Source organism: Clavelina lepadiformis, chromosome 7 (assembly GCF_947623445.1).
Source record: "Clavelina lepadiformis chromosome 7, kaClaLepa1.1, whole genome shotgun sequence".
NCBI classification, from domain to species: domain Eukaryota; kingdom Metazoa; phylum Chordata; class Ascidiacea; order Aplousobranchia; family Clavelinidae; genus Clavelina; species Clavelina lepadiformis.
In genome coordinates, this window is record NC_135246.1 from 1841797 (window position 1) to 1858399 (window position 16603).

Consider the following 16603-nt stretch of genomic DNA (forward strand, 5'->3'; position numbering starts at 1 on the left):
CCTTCATACATAGCACTTGTAATATTATCTTTACGCGATGAGAAATTTTTCGTACGTTTACAAAACTACTGCTTTTATGTTAATATTTGAAGTTTGATTTTTACGCATTAAAATAAGTTTTACGGCCCAATTTGTGTACAAACTAATTAAGTCAGCAGTGTACCATACACGAAACAGAATGGTTTTAACAAAAGAGAGTTGAGTCCAATTATATTAACCGGGCTACGAGACTCGGCTTATTCACGGGTGCTGTCCAGCTACTGGTCAACGCAGGAACTTTTGGCTGCTCCCTTACGGACCTGACCCGGTTCGTTCCTTCTTGGACAACCTGGACACCTTACGTTCCCATAAGACGGCCATATTGACGCTGAGCTTAGCGCGGACACCTGCTCGACATAGGTCCAAGTACCCCACATTTCCCAGTTTCAAGTTGTTCAACAACTCCAGCTTCCAAGTAACTGGATTACAGGGGTGCGCCAAAACGCCCGGCGAGCATACAGCGACTAAATGGAGCGTATAAACATCTAAATATTTTTGGAACGTCGAGATTTGATTTCAATTTACAAAACAAATAAATCTCAATTTGGTTCTATAAAAACTGCCTCAAACTTTACAAACGTACATTGTGAGAATAAGCCAATAGTTGGCTTTTATACTGTGAGTTGATTCATTCGAAAGCGAGCACGGCAGGACTCGAACCTGCAATCTTCTGATCCGAAGTCAGACGCGTTATCCATTACGCTACGTGCCCTGTCAAGGAAAAGCAATCAGCGTAACTTCCATCAATACGAGGTTGGTGTAATCTAATTTGATTGGTGGTGAACCTCGTTCACATGGCAAGTTCTTCCAAGTACAGGACTGACCTGAAAATATCGTTAAATGCATGACAGATCCCCCTGCACCAGTTAATTGCAAAAGTGCTCCTGAGTCGTGCTTAAACTAACAATTTCACCACATGGAACAGATTGCTCGTGTCCGTCAAATATAAACTTCATATGTCTCAAATCCTTTCTCGGTAAAATAAACTGGTAGATATTTGGATTTTAAAACTAAGCAAAAATATCTGATTAGTTTTGATTGTCTACGAATTCGTAAAAAGCTTGAACGAGCGAGCCAGGATTCGAACCTGGAATCTTCTGATCCGTAGTCAGACGCGTTATCCATTGCGCCACGCACCCACAAGTTTTTACAAAATGTCATTTACGTAATCCCTGTAATAATGAATTTACCTCAGTTAAAATTTCAATATATTAAATGCATTTATACATAACAAAACATTAGTTACGTCAAGGTTCGTGTTTTAGGAGATGTATTGTATATATTTGAAGAAGGGGCAAATGTCTGATTTTATCACTTAATTTGTAGTAACATTACCAAGAATACAGTCGCGATTACCTTTTGCATACAAAGTATAGGTATGCCTACGATTACACCATACTCGTATATGACAGAATTCACGTACCTCTAACTCCCGCTGTAAATAGGATTAATATATAGATTGGATAGTTTGCCCTTAAGAGGGGTCAAAGACCTAAAACTAAGATCTTTTTGAATTTGTTGTACTCCTACGTAGGGCTTTAAAGAAGCTATTTAGACCAATCAGAAAACAGCATGTTTTGTAGCCTAGAAATTGCAATAGCAGTTGGCGTGCTTTAATGTCCCGGGACTCGTGCAGAATTAGGCTAAAAATTAGCATGAAAATAGCTAAGATTGGGTTTTTTAAACCAAAACTTTTAGTGTATATTTTGCGCCTCTGTGAAAAATGTTTGAATCATGGTTTTTTGATGGCATTTTATGGAATGGTAGTTCAAAGCATACTGAACTGACATTCGAAATTTCAGAGAGCCCAATGGAGGAATTTTTGAGTAATCAGTTTTTAGTAAGCAAATTTACTGTATGAAAAAACAAACAAAGATTTTATGGCATTTTTGGTGTTTGACCCCTCTTGAAATACAAATTTTCGTTTTTCTCATGCCAAGTTTTACCTACATCTTGAACGCCATCTTAAAATTGGAAACACTTCATTTTCTAGGATAATTCCAAGGCCAAAACACAATACCGACCATGTTGGCACTGATTGGTGGAAACGTATTTTAAAAGCCCTACGTAAGAGTCTAACAAACTTAGAAAAGTTTAAGTTTTTCACAAACACGTTTCCTTCATACATAGCACTCGTAATATTATCTTTACGCGATGAGAAACTTTTCGTACGTTTACAAAACTACTGCTTTTATGTTAATATTTGAAGTTTGATTTTTACGCATTAAAATAAGTTTTACGGCCCAATGTGTGTACAAACTAATTAAGTCAGCAGTGTACCATACACGAAACAGAATGGTTTTAACAAAAGAGAGTTGAGTCCAATTATATTAACCGGGCTACGAGACTCGGCCTATTCACGGGTGCTGTCCGGCTACTGGTCAACGCAGGAACTCTTGGCTGCTCCCTTACGGACCTGACCCGGTTCGTTCCTTCTTGGACAACCTGGACACCTTACGTTCCCATAAGACGGCCATATTGACGCTGAGCTTAGCGCGGACACCTGCTCGACATAGGTCCAAGTACCCCACATTTCCCAGTTTCAAGTTGTTCAACAACTCCAGCTTCCAAGTAACTGGATTACAGGCGTGCGCCACAACGCCCGGCGAGCATACAGCGACTAAATGGAGCGTATAAACATCTAAATATTTTTGGAACGTCGAGATTTGATTTCAATTTACAAAACAAATAAATCTCAATTTGGTTCTATAAAAACTGCCTCAAACTTTACAAACGTACATTGTGAGAATAAGCCAATAGTTGGCTTTTATACTGTGAGTTGATTCATTCGAAAGCGAGCACGGCAGGACTCGAACCTGCAATCTTCTGATCCGAAGTCAGACGCGTTATCCATTACGCTACGTGCCCTGTCAAGGAAAAGCAATCAGCGTAACTTCCATCAATACGAGGTTGGTGTAATCTAATTTGATTGGTGGTGAACCTCGTTCACATGGCAAGTTCTTCCAAGTACAGGACTGACCTGAAAATATCGTTAAATGCATGACAGATCCCCCTGCACCAGTTAATTGCAAAAATGCTCCTGAGTCGTGCTTAAACTAACAATTTCACCACATGGAACAGATTGCTCGTGTCCGTCAAATATAAACTTCATATGTCTCAAATCCTTTCTCGGTAAAATAAACTGGTAGATATTTGGATTTTAAAACTAAGCAAAAATATCTGATTAGTTTTGATTGTCTACGAATTCGTAAAAAGCTTGAACGAGCGAGCCAGGATTCGAACCTGGAATCTTCTGATCCGTAGTCAGACGCGTTATCCATTGCGCCACGCACCCACAAGTTTTTACAAAATGTCATTTACGTAATCCCTGTAATAATGAATTTACCTCAGTTAAAATTTCAATATATTAAATGCATTTATACATAACAAAACATTAGTTACGTCAAGGTTCGTGTTTTAGGAGATGTATTGTATATATTTGAAGAAGGGGCAAATGTCTGATTTTATCACTTAATTTGTAGTAACATTACCAAGAATACAGTCGCGATTACCTTTTGCATACAAAGTATAGGTATGCCTACGATTACACCATACTCGTATATGACAGAATTCACGTACCTCTAACTCCCGCTGTAAATAGGATTAATATATAGATTGGATAGTTTGCCCTTAAGAGGGGTCAAAGACCTAAAACTAAGATCTTTTTGAATTTGTTGTACTCCTACGTAGGGCTTTAAAGAAGCTATTTAGACCAATCAGAAAACAGCATGTTTTGTAGCCTAGAAATTGCAATAGCAGTTGGCGTGCTTTAATGTCCCGGGACTCGTGCAGAATTAGGCTAAAAATTAGCATGAAAATAGCTAAGATTGGGTTTTTTAAACCAAAAATTTTAGTGTATATTTTGCGCCTCTGTGAAAAATGTTTGAATCATGGTTTTTTGATGGCATTTTATGGAATGGTAGTTCAAAGCATACTGAACTGACATTCGAAATTTCAGAGAGCCCAATGGAGGAATTTTTGAGTAATCAGTTTTTAGTAAGCAAATTTACTGTATGAAAAAACAAACAAAGATTTTATGGCATTTTTGGTGTTTGACCCCTCTTGAAATACAAATTTTCGTTTTTCTCATGCCAAGTTTTACCTACATCTTGAACGCCATCTTAAAATTGGAAACACTTCATTTTCTAGGATAATTCCAAGGCCAAAACACAATACCGACCATGTTGGCACTGATTGGTGGAAACGTATTTTAAAAGCCCTACGTAAGAGTCTAACAAACTTAGAAAAGTTTAAGTTTTTCACAAACACGTTTCCTTCATACATAGCACTCGTAATATTATCTTTACGCGATGAGAAACTTTTCGTACGTTTACAAAACTACTGCTTTTATGTTAATATTTGAAGTTTGATTTTTACGCATTAAAATAAGTTTTACGGCCCAATTTGTGTACAAACTAATTAAGTCAGCAGTGTACCATACACGAAACAGAATGGTTTTAACAAAAGAGAGTTGAGTCCAATTATATTAACCGGGCTACGAGACTCGGCCTATTCACGGGTGCTGTCCCGCTACTGGTCAACGCGGGAACTTTTGGCTGCTCCCTTTCGGACCTGACCCGGCTCGTTCCTCCTTAGACAACCTGGACACCTTAAGTTTCCATAAGACGGCCATATTGACGCTGAGCTTAGCGCGGACACCTGCTCGACATAGGTCCAAGTACCGCACATTTCCCAGTTTCAAGTTGTTCAACAACTCCAGCTTCCAAGTAACTGGATTACAGGCGCGCGCCACAACGCCCGGCGAGCCTACAGCCACTAAATGGAGCGTATAAACATCAAATTATTTTTGGAACGTCGAGATTTGATTTCCATATACGAAACAAATAAATCCCAATTTGGTTCTATAAAAACTGCCTCAAACTTTACAAACGTACATTGTGAGAATAAGCCAATAGTTGGCTTTTATACTGTGAGTTGATTCATTCGAAAGCGAGCACGGCAGGACTCGAACCTGCAATCTTCTGATCCGAAGTCAGACGCGTTATCCATTACGCTACGTGCCCTGTCAAGGAAAAGCAATCAGCGTAACTTCCATCAATACGAGGTTGGTGTAATCTAATTTGATTGGTGGTGAACCTCGTTCACATGGCAAGTTCTTCCAAGTACAGGACTGACCTGAAAATATCGTTAAATGCATGACAGATCCCCCTGCACCAGTTAATTGCAAAAGTGCTCCTGAGTCGTGCTTAAACTAACAATTTCATAACATGGAAGTGATTGCTCTTGTCCGTCAAATATAAACTTCATATCTCTCAATTACTTTCTCGGTAAAATAAACTGGTAGATATTTGGATTTAAAGACTAAGCAAAGTTATCTTATTAGCTTTGATTGTCTACGAATTCGTAAAAAGTTTGAACGAGCGCGCCAGTATTCGAACCTGGAATCTTCTGATCCGTATTCAGACGCGTTATCCATTGCGCCACGCACCCACAAGCTTTTATAAAATGTCGATTACGTAATCCAGTTCAAATAAATCTACCTCAGTTACAATTTCAATAAATTAAATGCATTTATACATAACAAAACTTTGGTTACGTCAAGGTGCGTGTTTTAGGAGATGTATATATTTGAAGAAGGTGCAAATGTCTCATTTTATCACTTAATGTGTAGTAAAATTACCAAGAATACAATCGCGATTACCTTTTGCATACAAAGTATAGGCATGCCTACGACTACACCATACTGGTATATGACAGAATTCACATACCTCTATCTCCCACTGTATATAGGGTTAGTATATAGAATGGATATTTTGGCCATAAATACAAATTTTCTTCTTCCTCATGCCAAGTTTCACCTACATCTTGCACGCGATCTGGAAATTTGAAACACTTCATTTTCTAGGATAATTCCAAGGCCAAAACACAAAATCAACCATGTTGCCCCTGATTGGTGTAAACAGATTTTAAAAGCCCTACGTAAGAGTCAAACAAACTCAGAAAAGTGTAAGTTTTGCACAAATACGTTTCCTTCATACATAGCACTCGTAATATTATCTTTAAGCGATGAGAAACTTTTCGTACATTTACAGAACTACTGTATTTATGTTAATATTTGAAGTTTGATTTTTACGCATTAAAATAAGTTTTACGGCCCAAATTGTGTACAAACTAATTAAGTCAGCAGTGCACCATACACGAAACAGAATGGTTTTAACAAAAGAGAGTTGAGTCCTATTATATTAACCGGGCTACGAGACTCGGCCTATTCACGGGTGCTGTCCCGCTACTGGTCAACGCAGGAACTTTTGGCTGCTCCCTTTCGGACCTGACACGGTTCGTTCCTTCTTGGACAACCTGGACACCTTACGTTCCCATAAGACGGCCATATTGACGCTGAGCTTAGCGCGGACACCTGCTCGACATAGGTCCAAGTACCGCACATTTCCCAGTTTCAAGTTGTTCAACAACTCCAGCTTCCAAGTAGCTGGATTACAGGCGCGCGCCACAACGCCCGGCGAGCATACAGCGACTAAATCAAGTGTATAAACATCAAAAAATTTTTAGAACGTCGAGATTTGATTTCCATATACGAAACAAATAAATCTCAATTTGATTCTTTAAAAACTCCCTCAAAGTTTACTCATGTACATTGTGCGAGTAAGCCAATGTTTGGCGTTTATACTGTGAGTGGTTACATTCGAAAGCGAGCACGGCAGGACTCGAACCTGCAATCTTCTGATCCGAAGTCAGACGCGTTATCCATTACGCTACGTGCCCTGTCAAGGAAATGTAATCAACGTAACTTCCATCAATACGAGATTGGTGTAATCTGAATCAGTTGGTGCAGCACCTCGTTCACATGGCAAATTCTTCCAAGTACAGGACTGACCTGAAAATTTCGTTGAATGCATGACAGATCCCCCTGCACCAGTTATTTGCAAAAGTGCTCCTGAATCTTGCTTAAACTAACAATTTCATAACATGGAAGAGATTGCTCGTGTCCGTCAAGTATAAACTTCATATGTCTCAAATCCTTACTCGGTAAAATAAACTGGTAGATACTTGGATTTTAACACTAAGCAAAATTATCTTATTAGCTTTGATTGTCTACGAATTCGTAAAAAGTTTGAACGAGCGCGCCAGGATTCGAACCTGGAATCTTCTGATCCGTAGTCAGACGCGTTATCCATTGCGCCACGCACCCACAAGCTTTTACAAAATGTCGATTACGTAATCCAGTTTAAATAAATTTACCTCAGTTACAATTTCAATAATTTAAATGCATTTATACATAACAAAACGTTGGTTACGTCAAGGTGCGTGTTTTAGGAAATGTATATATTTGAAGAAGAGGCAAATGTCTCATTTTATCACTTAATGTGTAGTAAAATTACCAAGAATACAATCGCGATTACCTTTTGCATACAAAGTATAGGCATGCCTACGACTACACCATACTGGTATATGACAGAATTCACATACCTCTATCTCCCACTGTATATAATGTTAGTATATAGAATGGATATTTTGGCCATAAATACAAATTTTCTTCTTCCTCATGCCAAGTTTCACCTACATCCTGCACGCGATCTGGAAATTTGAAACACTTCATTTTCTAGGATAATTCCAAGGCCAAAACACAAAATCAACCATGTTGCCCCTGATTGGTGTAAACAGATTTTAAAAGCTCTACGTAAGAGTCTAACAAACTCAAAAAAGTGTAAGTTTTTCACAAATACGTTTCCTTCATACATAGCACTCGTAATATTATCTTTAAGCGATGAGAAACTTTTCGTACATTTACAGAACTACTGTATTTATGTTAATATTTGAAGTTTGATTTTTACGCATTAAAATAAGTTTTACGGCCCAAATTGTGTACAAACTAATTAAGTCAGCAGTGCACCATACACGAAACAGAATGGTTTTAACAAAAGAGAGTTGAGTCCAATTATATTAACCGGGCTACGAGACTCGGCCTATTCACGGGTGCTGTCCCGCTACTGGTCAACGCAGGAACTTTTGGCTGCTCCCTTTCGGACCTGACACGGTTCGTTCCTTCTTGGACAACCTGGACACCTTACGTTCCCATAAGACGGCCATATTGACGCTGAGCTTAGCGCGGACACCTGCTCGACATAGGTCCAATTACCGCACATTTCCCAGTTTCAAGTTGTTCAACAACTCCAGCTTCCAAGTAGCTGGATTACAGGCGCGCGCCACAACGCCCGGCGAGCATACAGCGACTAAATCAAGTGTATCAACATCAAAAAATTTTTAGAACGTCGAGATTTGATTTCCATATACGAAACAAATAAATCTCAATTTGATTCTTTAAAAACTCCCTCAAAGTTTACTCATGTACATTGTGCGAGTAAGCCAATGTTTGGCGTTTATACTGTGAGTGGTTACATTCGAAAGCGAGCACGGCAGGACTCGAACCTGCAATCTTCTGATCCGAAGTCAGACGCGTTATCCATTACGCTACGTGCCCTGTCAAGGAAATGTAATCAACGTAACTTCCATCAATACGAGATTGGTGTAATCTGAATCAGTTGGTGCAGCACCTCGTTCACATGGCAAATCCTTCCAAGTACAGGACTGACCTGAAAATTTCGTTGAATGCATGACAGATCCCCCTGCACCAGTTATTTGCAAAAGTGCTCCTGAATCTTGCTTAAACTAACAATTTCATAACATGGAAGTAATTGCTCGTGTCCGTCAAGTATAAACTTCATATGTCTCAAATCCTTACTCGGTAAAATAAACTGGTAGATACTTGGATTTTAACACTAAGCAAAATTATCTTATTAGCTTTGATTGTCTACGAATTCGTAAAAAGTTTGAACGAGCGCGCCAGGATTCGAACCTGGAATCTTCTGATCCGTAGTCAGACGCGTTATCCATTGCGCCACGCACCCACAAGCTTTTACAAAATGTCGATTACGTAATCCAGTTTAAATAAATTTACCTCAGTTACAATTTCAATAATTTAAATGCATTTATACATAACAAAACGTTGGTTACGTCAAGGTGCGTGTTTTAGGAGATGTATATATTTGAAGAAGAGGCAAATGTCTCATTTTATCACTTAATGTGTAGTAAAATTACCAAGAATACAATCGCGATTACCTTTTGCATACAAAGTATAGGCATGCTTACGACTACACCATACTGGTATATGACAGAATTCACATACCTTTATCTCCCGCTGTATATAGGGTTAGTATATAGAGTGGATATTTTGGCCTTAAATACAAATTTTCTTCTTTCTCATGCCAAGTTTCACCTACATCCTGTACGCGATCTTGACATTTGAAACACTTCATTTTCTAGGATAATTCCAAGGCCAAAACACAATACCGACCATGTTGGCACTGATTGGTGTAAACAGATTTTAAAAGCCCTACGTAAGAGTCTAACAAACTCAGAAAAGTCTAAGTTTTTCACAAATACGTTTCCTTCATACATAGCACTCGTAATATTATCTTTACGCGATGAGAAACTTTTCGTACATTTACAGAACTACTGTATTTATGTTAATATTTGAAGCTTGTTTTTACGCATTAAAATAAGTTTTACGGCCCAATTTGTGTACAATGTAAGTAAGTCAGCAATGTACCATACACGAAACAGGAAGCTTTTAACAAGAAAGAGTTGTGTCCAACTATATTAACCGGGCTACGGCGCTCGGCCTATTCACGTGTGCTGTCCCGCTACTGGACAACGCAGGAACTTTTGGCTGCTCCCTTTCGGACCTGACCCGGTTCGTTCCTTTTTGGACAACCTGGACACCTTACGTTCCCATAAGACGACCATATTGACGCTGAGCTTAGCGCGGACACCTGATGGACATAGGTCCAAGTACCGCACATTTCCCAGTTTCAAGTTTTTCAACAACTCCAGCCTCCAAGTAGCTGGATTACAGGAGCGCGCCACAACGCCCGGCGAGCATACAGCGACTAAATTGATTGTATAAACACCGAAATGTTTTTGGAACGTCGAGATTTGATTTCCATAAACGAAACAAATAAATCCCAATTTGATTCTTTAAAAAGTACTTCGAAGGTTACTAATTTACATTGTGTGCATAAGCCAATATTTGGCTTTCATGCTGTGAGTGGATAGATACGAAAGCGAGCACGGCAGGACTCGAACCTGCAAACTTCTGATCCAATCAAAATGCCGCTGTGCGTTGCGAGATATGCGGACTGCTTTTTTCAGTGATTCGATCTTCTCTGCATTGTCCTTGAAGGATTTCTCGTGCTTCGTTTCAAAATGTCGTTTTATGTTTGATGTTCGGCAAACGACGTTTTGCCAACAGAACTCACACTCAGCTCGGTCGTCTCGAGAAACGAATCCGAAATCTGTCGTCCAGGATTCTTGGAATGATCTGACGGCCAGTTTAAGTCTGTTTGGAGACGCCATAAACCTAATTTCGTAAGTTAAATTCTGTAAATATATGCATTTTTTATGCTATCCACTGATATTCTGGGAGCTAGTAGTATGCCTAACTGCTTCTCTAATTTTTATTCTGCCTACAAAAGTGCCAAACAAGAGTCTTATTGATAGGCTATATGAGTATCAGCCTAGGCATGTACTGTAGTTTGTATATATTCAATTTAACTAACCTACTAACAACACTCGACTGGAGATGTGTGCAACTATTTAGTTAGCTCTAGACTGCGCAATAATGTTAGTGATGCAATCAAAGCAAGCTGTAACTCGAAGAGCAAGAAATTTGTTCGGCGCTGGTCTAGGAACAACTTATTGTTGCACTCTGGTGAATTCGCGTGCGCGTCAAATCACTTGGCGTGCCATGTTAAATCATCTCGCGTTCCAGGGGTTGCCGACCCCTGCACTACAAAAGCATTTTTCCATTAAAAGGAAGGGAATATATATTGTGGTTCATTACACCTTTTTGGCCTAAACAAATTAAAACGATTGAAAATACTGCCGTGACGTAATATTTTACGTCGCCATAGAATATGTAGCTGTTTAATTCAACTATATTTGAAGGCATCATTTGTAAGCCGTAGGAAAACGCTTGCGTCAGATTTAAAAATGGCAAACAAATGATTTATATATAAAAGCTGAACTAAATCCTCCCACCGCATTCAGTTGGCTCCTGGTTAGCAAGTCAAACCATCAGCAATGATTAGATAAGTTAGGCTCAATTTTTTGTAACAATTTATCTCATAACGTATATCTCTTCTTCATGTAAACGTCCAGGTTTGGATATTTTTCTTTGATCATCTCTATCATTCTTTCTCGGTCATGGTTTTGTCTTCCCTCCATTTAAAATAATGGCGATATGCTTTATGGTTTGTTGCAAGAAGTTTCAAGTATTTGGCAAGATGAATTATTACTCACTTCCACTTCTCACTGTCCATCTTATTTATTTTAGTAAAGTATCAAAACAGCGCCCCTTACCGTCACTACTCAACTTGCCTTTTGTAGTGAGGAGTGCTTTGGATATTGTTTGTCGGCTTTTTATGTTACCGGCCTTTTTCTAGTGCTGGTTCGAAGAGATCTGCAGTTAACTATAAGATCGTATTTCAAAAATGGACAAAACTAGGCACGTATACACAGCAGTACTGGTCTCGGTCTCGTTGTGGCAACAGACAAGGCGCAGTCAAATCGACAAGCGCTTCCACCCGGAGGCAGACAAGACTGCAGAATGACAAATCAAGCGTTAAACAACGTAACACTCATCCCTCTCCAATAAATTTCGCTCTGGCATTGTTTGAACATCAATCAGCATAACAGGCTATAGGCTAAGTATATGGTAAATACAACGACAAACTACAATATAATCACGAAGCAACCACCATTACTTTTGTTACCCAGATGAATTTGTGAATTTTGAAGAAAACTTTTTCGACACTACGTATGCTATAGTGGGCCACGTAAAAAAGGTTTACAAAAACGAATTATTTTTACACACAGCAAAATGGAGCACTAGTGACAGAAATTATGATTATCCCACCAATAAAAACAAAAATCAAGGTACAGCATTTCTATGCAGAAAATGTAAACACAAACATTACATTGCAAACCACGGCCAAATTTAAAATAACTTGTTATAAAAGAAATTTAAACATATGATGACTATACCAACACAATAGCACAAACACAATAAAAAGTATCGGTGGGTTACAAATCACGCTTCATGCTAATAACACAACAAAAGTATAAAAACGTGAGATTGATAGCTAAAATAGGACGTATATAAACGGATCCGAAATAAAATACAATCATACTTGAAACTGTGGTAAATAAAACGCAAATCATAGGAAAGTAGTCAACAACATAGCATCAAGCATCACACAAATAAACAATTAATACCTTTCGACGTCTGGGTAACGAATAGGGCGACGTGGGCTTCGGCGAAGTCGACCGTTATTTCGGGAGTTATTAACGTTATTAAAATTGTTACTCTCGCGGCGATTTGCATTTGATCGGTTATTAAAAAAGTAAGCTCCAGTCCAGGCGTGTCCAATTGCTGGGGGACATCTTCTGGGCGACTAGCTTGACTATAGGAAGGCATCCCTGTATCATAGTCTCGTCTGCTTAGCTTTAGCCTGTTAAAATGTACCCTTAACGTCCGTTCATGATTGCGAATGAGATAATTTACGGGCGGCAAAGCCTCAACAACTTCGTAGGGGCCTGAATAAGGGAGGTGAAACTTTCGCTTTTCATCTTTTGATATGACAGTGTTTCGCAGCATGACCTTGTCTCCCACTTGAAACTCCGCTTGTCTCGATACCGACTTGTCGTAACGTGCTTTCATGGATTGCCGACATTGGTCGAGTCTTGTTTTCACGATTTCGTGGACAAGCCGCATACGGTCTTGTAAATCGAACATTGCCGACGACGATGGATGACTTGAAGGCTGTCCAGTCATCAAATCTGCTGGTAACCTCAATTCTTGTCCTGTCAGAAGGAAATGTGGAGAAACACCTGTCTCTTCGTGTCGACTGGCGTTATAGGTCGCACCAATTGAGGAGAGGGATTTATCCTAGGATAGTGGATCGCGCTGGACATAGTTCTGCATGATGGAAAGGATTGTTCTGTTGGTCCTTTCAACCGCTCCGTTCCCAGAAAGGTGGTATGCTGTGGTTCTTGATTTCTTGCAGCCGAGAAGATCAATAAGCTCTTTAAACAACTGGCTCTCAAAGTTTCCTCCTCGGTCGCTGTGACTACGCTCCGGAACACCATGAATCGTCATTTAGTTATGATAGAGAAAAAATGCCGTTTCATTGGCTGTCTATGATGCCATTGACCAAGCCTGAATGTATTTAGTGTACATATCAGTGGCTACCAGTATGTAACGGTTACCTGAATGTGTCACAAGAAGTCCTCCCAGGACGTCAATCTCTATTCTTTGCATCGGCTCCAACTCATCGGAAGGTACCAAGGGCGCTCTTGGTTTCTAGAAGGAGCTTTACGTAAATCACAGAGTGTGCAATTCTCACAATACTCACGGACATCCGTTTACCAGCGGGGTCACTAAAATCGTCTTGAAACTCTTTCAGCTGTTCTATCGATACCCATGTGTCCTCCTCCATGTGATGCGTCATATAGCTCTTTCAGGACTCTCGGACGCATTTCTTTAAGAACCAGTTACTGAAGGCGTTTTCCTGCCAATGTGTCTTCCAGACTGCGATACAAGCACTAGAGCATTAAAAAAAAGCTCTTCAAACAAAGACCAGTAATGTCGAACCTCATTGCTCAATTTCTTAATTTTCTTAAAACGGATTCTTGTGCCGGCTCTAATCCAACCTAGTACTACGCAAAGATGTTCGTCGGACTTTTGAGCTTGTGAAATTTGATCAGGAGTCCAACCAAAACCCTCACGAAGATCAATACTTAAAACACTTTCTGTCGAGTTCTTACCGGTTTTAAAGTTTTCTTTAACTTCAAACGAATACTTGTCAAGATTCAATTCGACGCTATTAGAATCACTTCTTTTGCTGCTCTGTGGCCTTCTACTAAGTGCGTCTGCATTGGAGTGCTTTGATCCAAAGCGATGTATTAATTTAAAATCAAAATCAGCCAATACTTCAAACCAGCGCGCACATTGACCGTATGTTTCTTTTGCGGTCCACAGCCACCGTAACGAAGCGTGGTCCGTGCGAAGAAGAAAAGGTGTGCCAAGATAACAACGAAATTTCTGCACCCCATAAACAATTGCCAGGAGTTCCTTCCTCGTGGTGGAATAATTTCTTTCTGCTTTCGTTAGAGACCTACTTGCGTATGAAACTGGGTGTCCTTCACCATCTACAATCTGTGACAAAACACAGCCAAGCGAAGAATTTGAAACATCTGTATCGAGGATGAACTGCTGCGTAAGGTACGGATATCTCAATATCGGGTTTGTTACGACTGCGTCTTTCAACAAGTTGAATGAGTGTAAACATTTACCATTCCAGCAGAACTGTTTTTAGGACTTCGTCAAATCGTACAGTGGGGCCGCACTTTGGCAAAATCTCTGACAAACTTGCGATAGTATGATGCGAGTCCGAAAAACTGTCTTACATCCTTTATCGACGAGGGCGCAGGCCAATTGGAAACCGCAGAGATTTTCTCCAGATCGCAGGATATACCAAATTTTGAAACCACATGACCCAAGAATCTAACTTCTTCTTTGAACAAATTGCATTTAGACAGTTTAAGTTTGAGGCCACCTGCAACTAATTGGGAAAGTACGTCGTCCAAGTTGTGCAGATGATCTTGAAAGGTGCGTGCATATATGATGACGTCATCCAGGTAAGGCAATGCATCATTCCATTCAACCCCATCGAGCACTATCCGCATCAAGTGCTGAAACGTGACAGGTGCGTTGGCTAGTCCAAAAGGCATAACATTAAAATTGAATAACCCTCGATGGCACGTAAACGCTGACTTTTCACGGTCGTCTTCACTCATCGGCATTTGCCAGTAACCAGATTTAAGACCCATTGTGGTAAAATATTTGCACCCTGAGAGTTGATCCAAACTTTCATCGATCCGTGGCAAAGGAAAACTGTGCTTCTTAGTGATATCGTTGACGGCCCTGTAGTCAATGCAAAACCTTACATTGCCGTCCTTTTTTATCAACACAACTGGGCTAGACCAAGGCGACTGTGAGTGACTAATAACGTTTTCATTTAACATATCCTTTAGCAACTCATCTACCTTTCGTTAGTTTTCTTCTGACATTCTTCTTGGGTGTTGGCGTATCGGTGCAGCGTCTCCCGTGTCAATACTGTGAGTAAGAATATTGGTTTTGCCAAGATCACGTTTAGAGAGTGAAAAAGCAGCTTGCCGTCTTCGAATCACTTCGATTGCAGCTTCCCGCTCAACATCTGACAAATTAAGATCATTTAGATGCAGTTGTTCAATGAGAGACGACACGTCATCATAGGTCGTTGGCTCGTCAACCTCTTCCGATATACAACATAATGAGTAGGCATTAATGTACGAAACATTTTCTCCAACAATTGGTATTAAACCTGCAACAGTTGTCCCAGCCGGAATGCATTTGCTTTTATTCGTAAAATTAGCAAGTCTAACTGGCACGAAATTGTCCTTGGTTTTTGTTACGTAATTTGCGCCTAAAATTTCGTATTTGTCTAGTAGGCATGCAGACCTCTGTATAAAAACGTCGTAAGACTTGGACTTTGTCGTGCATTTAACATTACAGGGCAACACAACCTCAGTAAACGCGGGGATAAGCAGTGACTCAATTAATGCAATCGAGGAACTGTGAAAAATACCTGGTTCTCTTAATAGCGGTAATGTTCCTCCACCAGCCTTGAGTGTCATCACATCATAGTCAACGATGCAACCATGGTCTTGAAGAAAATCCAGACCCAGAATGCAAGACTCCGACAATTTCTCCGCGACAAAAACGACGCGAGTGGCCTCTATTCCGGCAACGGTGAGGTTTAGCTTTAGCTTTGCTTTGTTTTTCCTGCCATCGCGATAACGGTTCCGCTTGCGCCAAGGAATCGAACATTTGAAGGGCAGTCTTTCAAATCTTGAGCGGAACATTGTTGGAAAGCCAAATATGTTATGACGGTAATTGATGCACCAGTGTCAACAAGCGCAAACAAGGGTTTACCATTAATGACGATGTTAACACACCTATATTGTTCTGCAGAGACGGTCTGTATCTTGTAAGTAACCAATTCTCGTTTTCGTTGTGGTGATGCATTCAGGGGCGGACACCTGTGCCCGTCCCGTTGGCGTTTCCCTGGTGGTTGTGTTGAGGACAATATCGACTGATGTGTCCTATTTCTCCGCATGCAAAACACGTGCGTGATTTCCGTGGGCGAAAGGGATGATTGTGGTTAAGACGAGACCTCCGCGATATCTCCGATAGTGATTCACGCAAGGTGTCAACTTCCTGCCGCAGCTCCTGGATAATTTGTTTCATTTCCTCACAAGCTGATGGGACTTGCTTTATTGGTTGTATTTTGGAAACATGTTGTTGCACATGCGCAGGTTCCATCATTAATAGCTTTTTGACAGCATCTAGAAACTTTGGACACTGTACCTCCATGTTGCACGTAACCAGCCTTTCTGCTTCATGTTTATTACGCAGTCCAGCTAT

At 40.1% G+C, this 16603-nt stretch overlaps 1 protein-coding gene and 9 non-coding genes across 10 annotated transcripts; all 10 read right to left on the minus strand.

Annotated features, from left to right (window-relative positions):
- Positions 1–678: 678 nt before the first annotated feature.
- Trnar-ucg (transfer RNA arginine (anticodon UCG)) lies at positions 679–751 on the minus strand. Its single transcript has one exon. It is a non-coding gene; the product is annotated as a tRNA-Arg (tRNA).
- Positions 752–1105: 354 nt separating this feature from the next.
- Positions 1106–1178, minus strand: Trnar-acg (transfer RNA arginine (anticodon ACG)). The gene has a single exon. It is a non-coding gene; the product is annotated as a tRNA-Arg (tRNA).
- A 1656-nt stretch (positions 1179–2834) lies between these two features.
- On the minus strand, positions 2835–2907 carry Trnar-ucg (transfer RNA arginine (anticodon UCG)). The gene has a single exon. It is a non-coding gene; the product is annotated as a tRNA-Arg (tRNA).
- A 354-nt stretch (positions 2908–3261) lies between these two features.
- Trnar-acg (transfer RNA arginine (anticodon ACG)) lies at positions 3262–3334 on the minus strand. Its single transcript has one exon. It is a non-coding gene; the product is annotated as a tRNA-Arg (tRNA).
- Positions 3335–4990: 1656 nt separating this feature from the next.
- Trnar-ucg (transfer RNA arginine (anticodon UCG)) lies at positions 4991–5063 on the minus strand. The gene has a single exon. It is a non-coding gene; the product is annotated as a tRNA-Arg (tRNA).
- A 1644-nt stretch (positions 5064–6707) lies between these two features.
- On the minus strand, positions 6708–6780 carry Trnar-ucg (transfer RNA arginine (anticodon UCG)). Its single transcript has one exon. It is a non-coding gene; the product is annotated as a tRNA-Arg (tRNA).
- A 354-nt stretch (positions 6781–7134) lies between these two features.
- On the minus strand, positions 7135–7207 carry Trnar-acg (transfer RNA arginine (anticodon ACG)). Its single transcript has one exon. It is a non-coding gene; the product is annotated as a tRNA-Arg (tRNA).
- A 1217-nt stretch (positions 7208–8424) lies between these two features.
- Positions 8425–8497, minus strand: Trnar-ucg (transfer RNA arginine (anticodon UCG)). The gene has a single exon. It is a non-coding gene; the product is annotated as a tRNA-Arg (tRNA).
- Positions 8498–8851: 354 nt separating this feature from the next.
- Positions 8852–8924, minus strand: Trnar-acg (transfer RNA arginine (anticodon ACG)). Its single transcript has one exon. It is a non-coding gene; the product is annotated as a tRNA-Arg (tRNA).
- A 6203-nt stretch (positions 8925–15127) lies between these two features.
- Positions 15128–16041, minus strand: LOC143465190 (uncharacterized). The gene is made up of 2 exons (XM_076963378.1): positions 15765–16041; positions 15128–15353 (listed from the first exon to the last, which is right to left on the minus strand). The coding sequence occupies exons 1-2, from the start codon at positions 16039–16041 to the stop codon at positions 15190–15192; spliced, it is 441 nt and encodes a 146-aa protein (XP_076819493.1). The 3' UTR covers positions 15128–15189.
- Positions 16042–16603: the final 562 nt, after the last annotated feature.

Coding starts and splice junctions, on each gene's coding strand:
- LOC143465190 (XM_076963378.1), bottom strand. CDS start 16,041: ATGTTCCGCTCAAGATTTGAAAGACTGCCCTTCAAATGTTCGATTCCT. Junction 15,354..15,764: donor ACCGCTATTAAGAGAACCAG/GTATTTTTCACA, acceptor TTAATTTGTCAG/ATGTTGAGCGGGAAGCTGCA.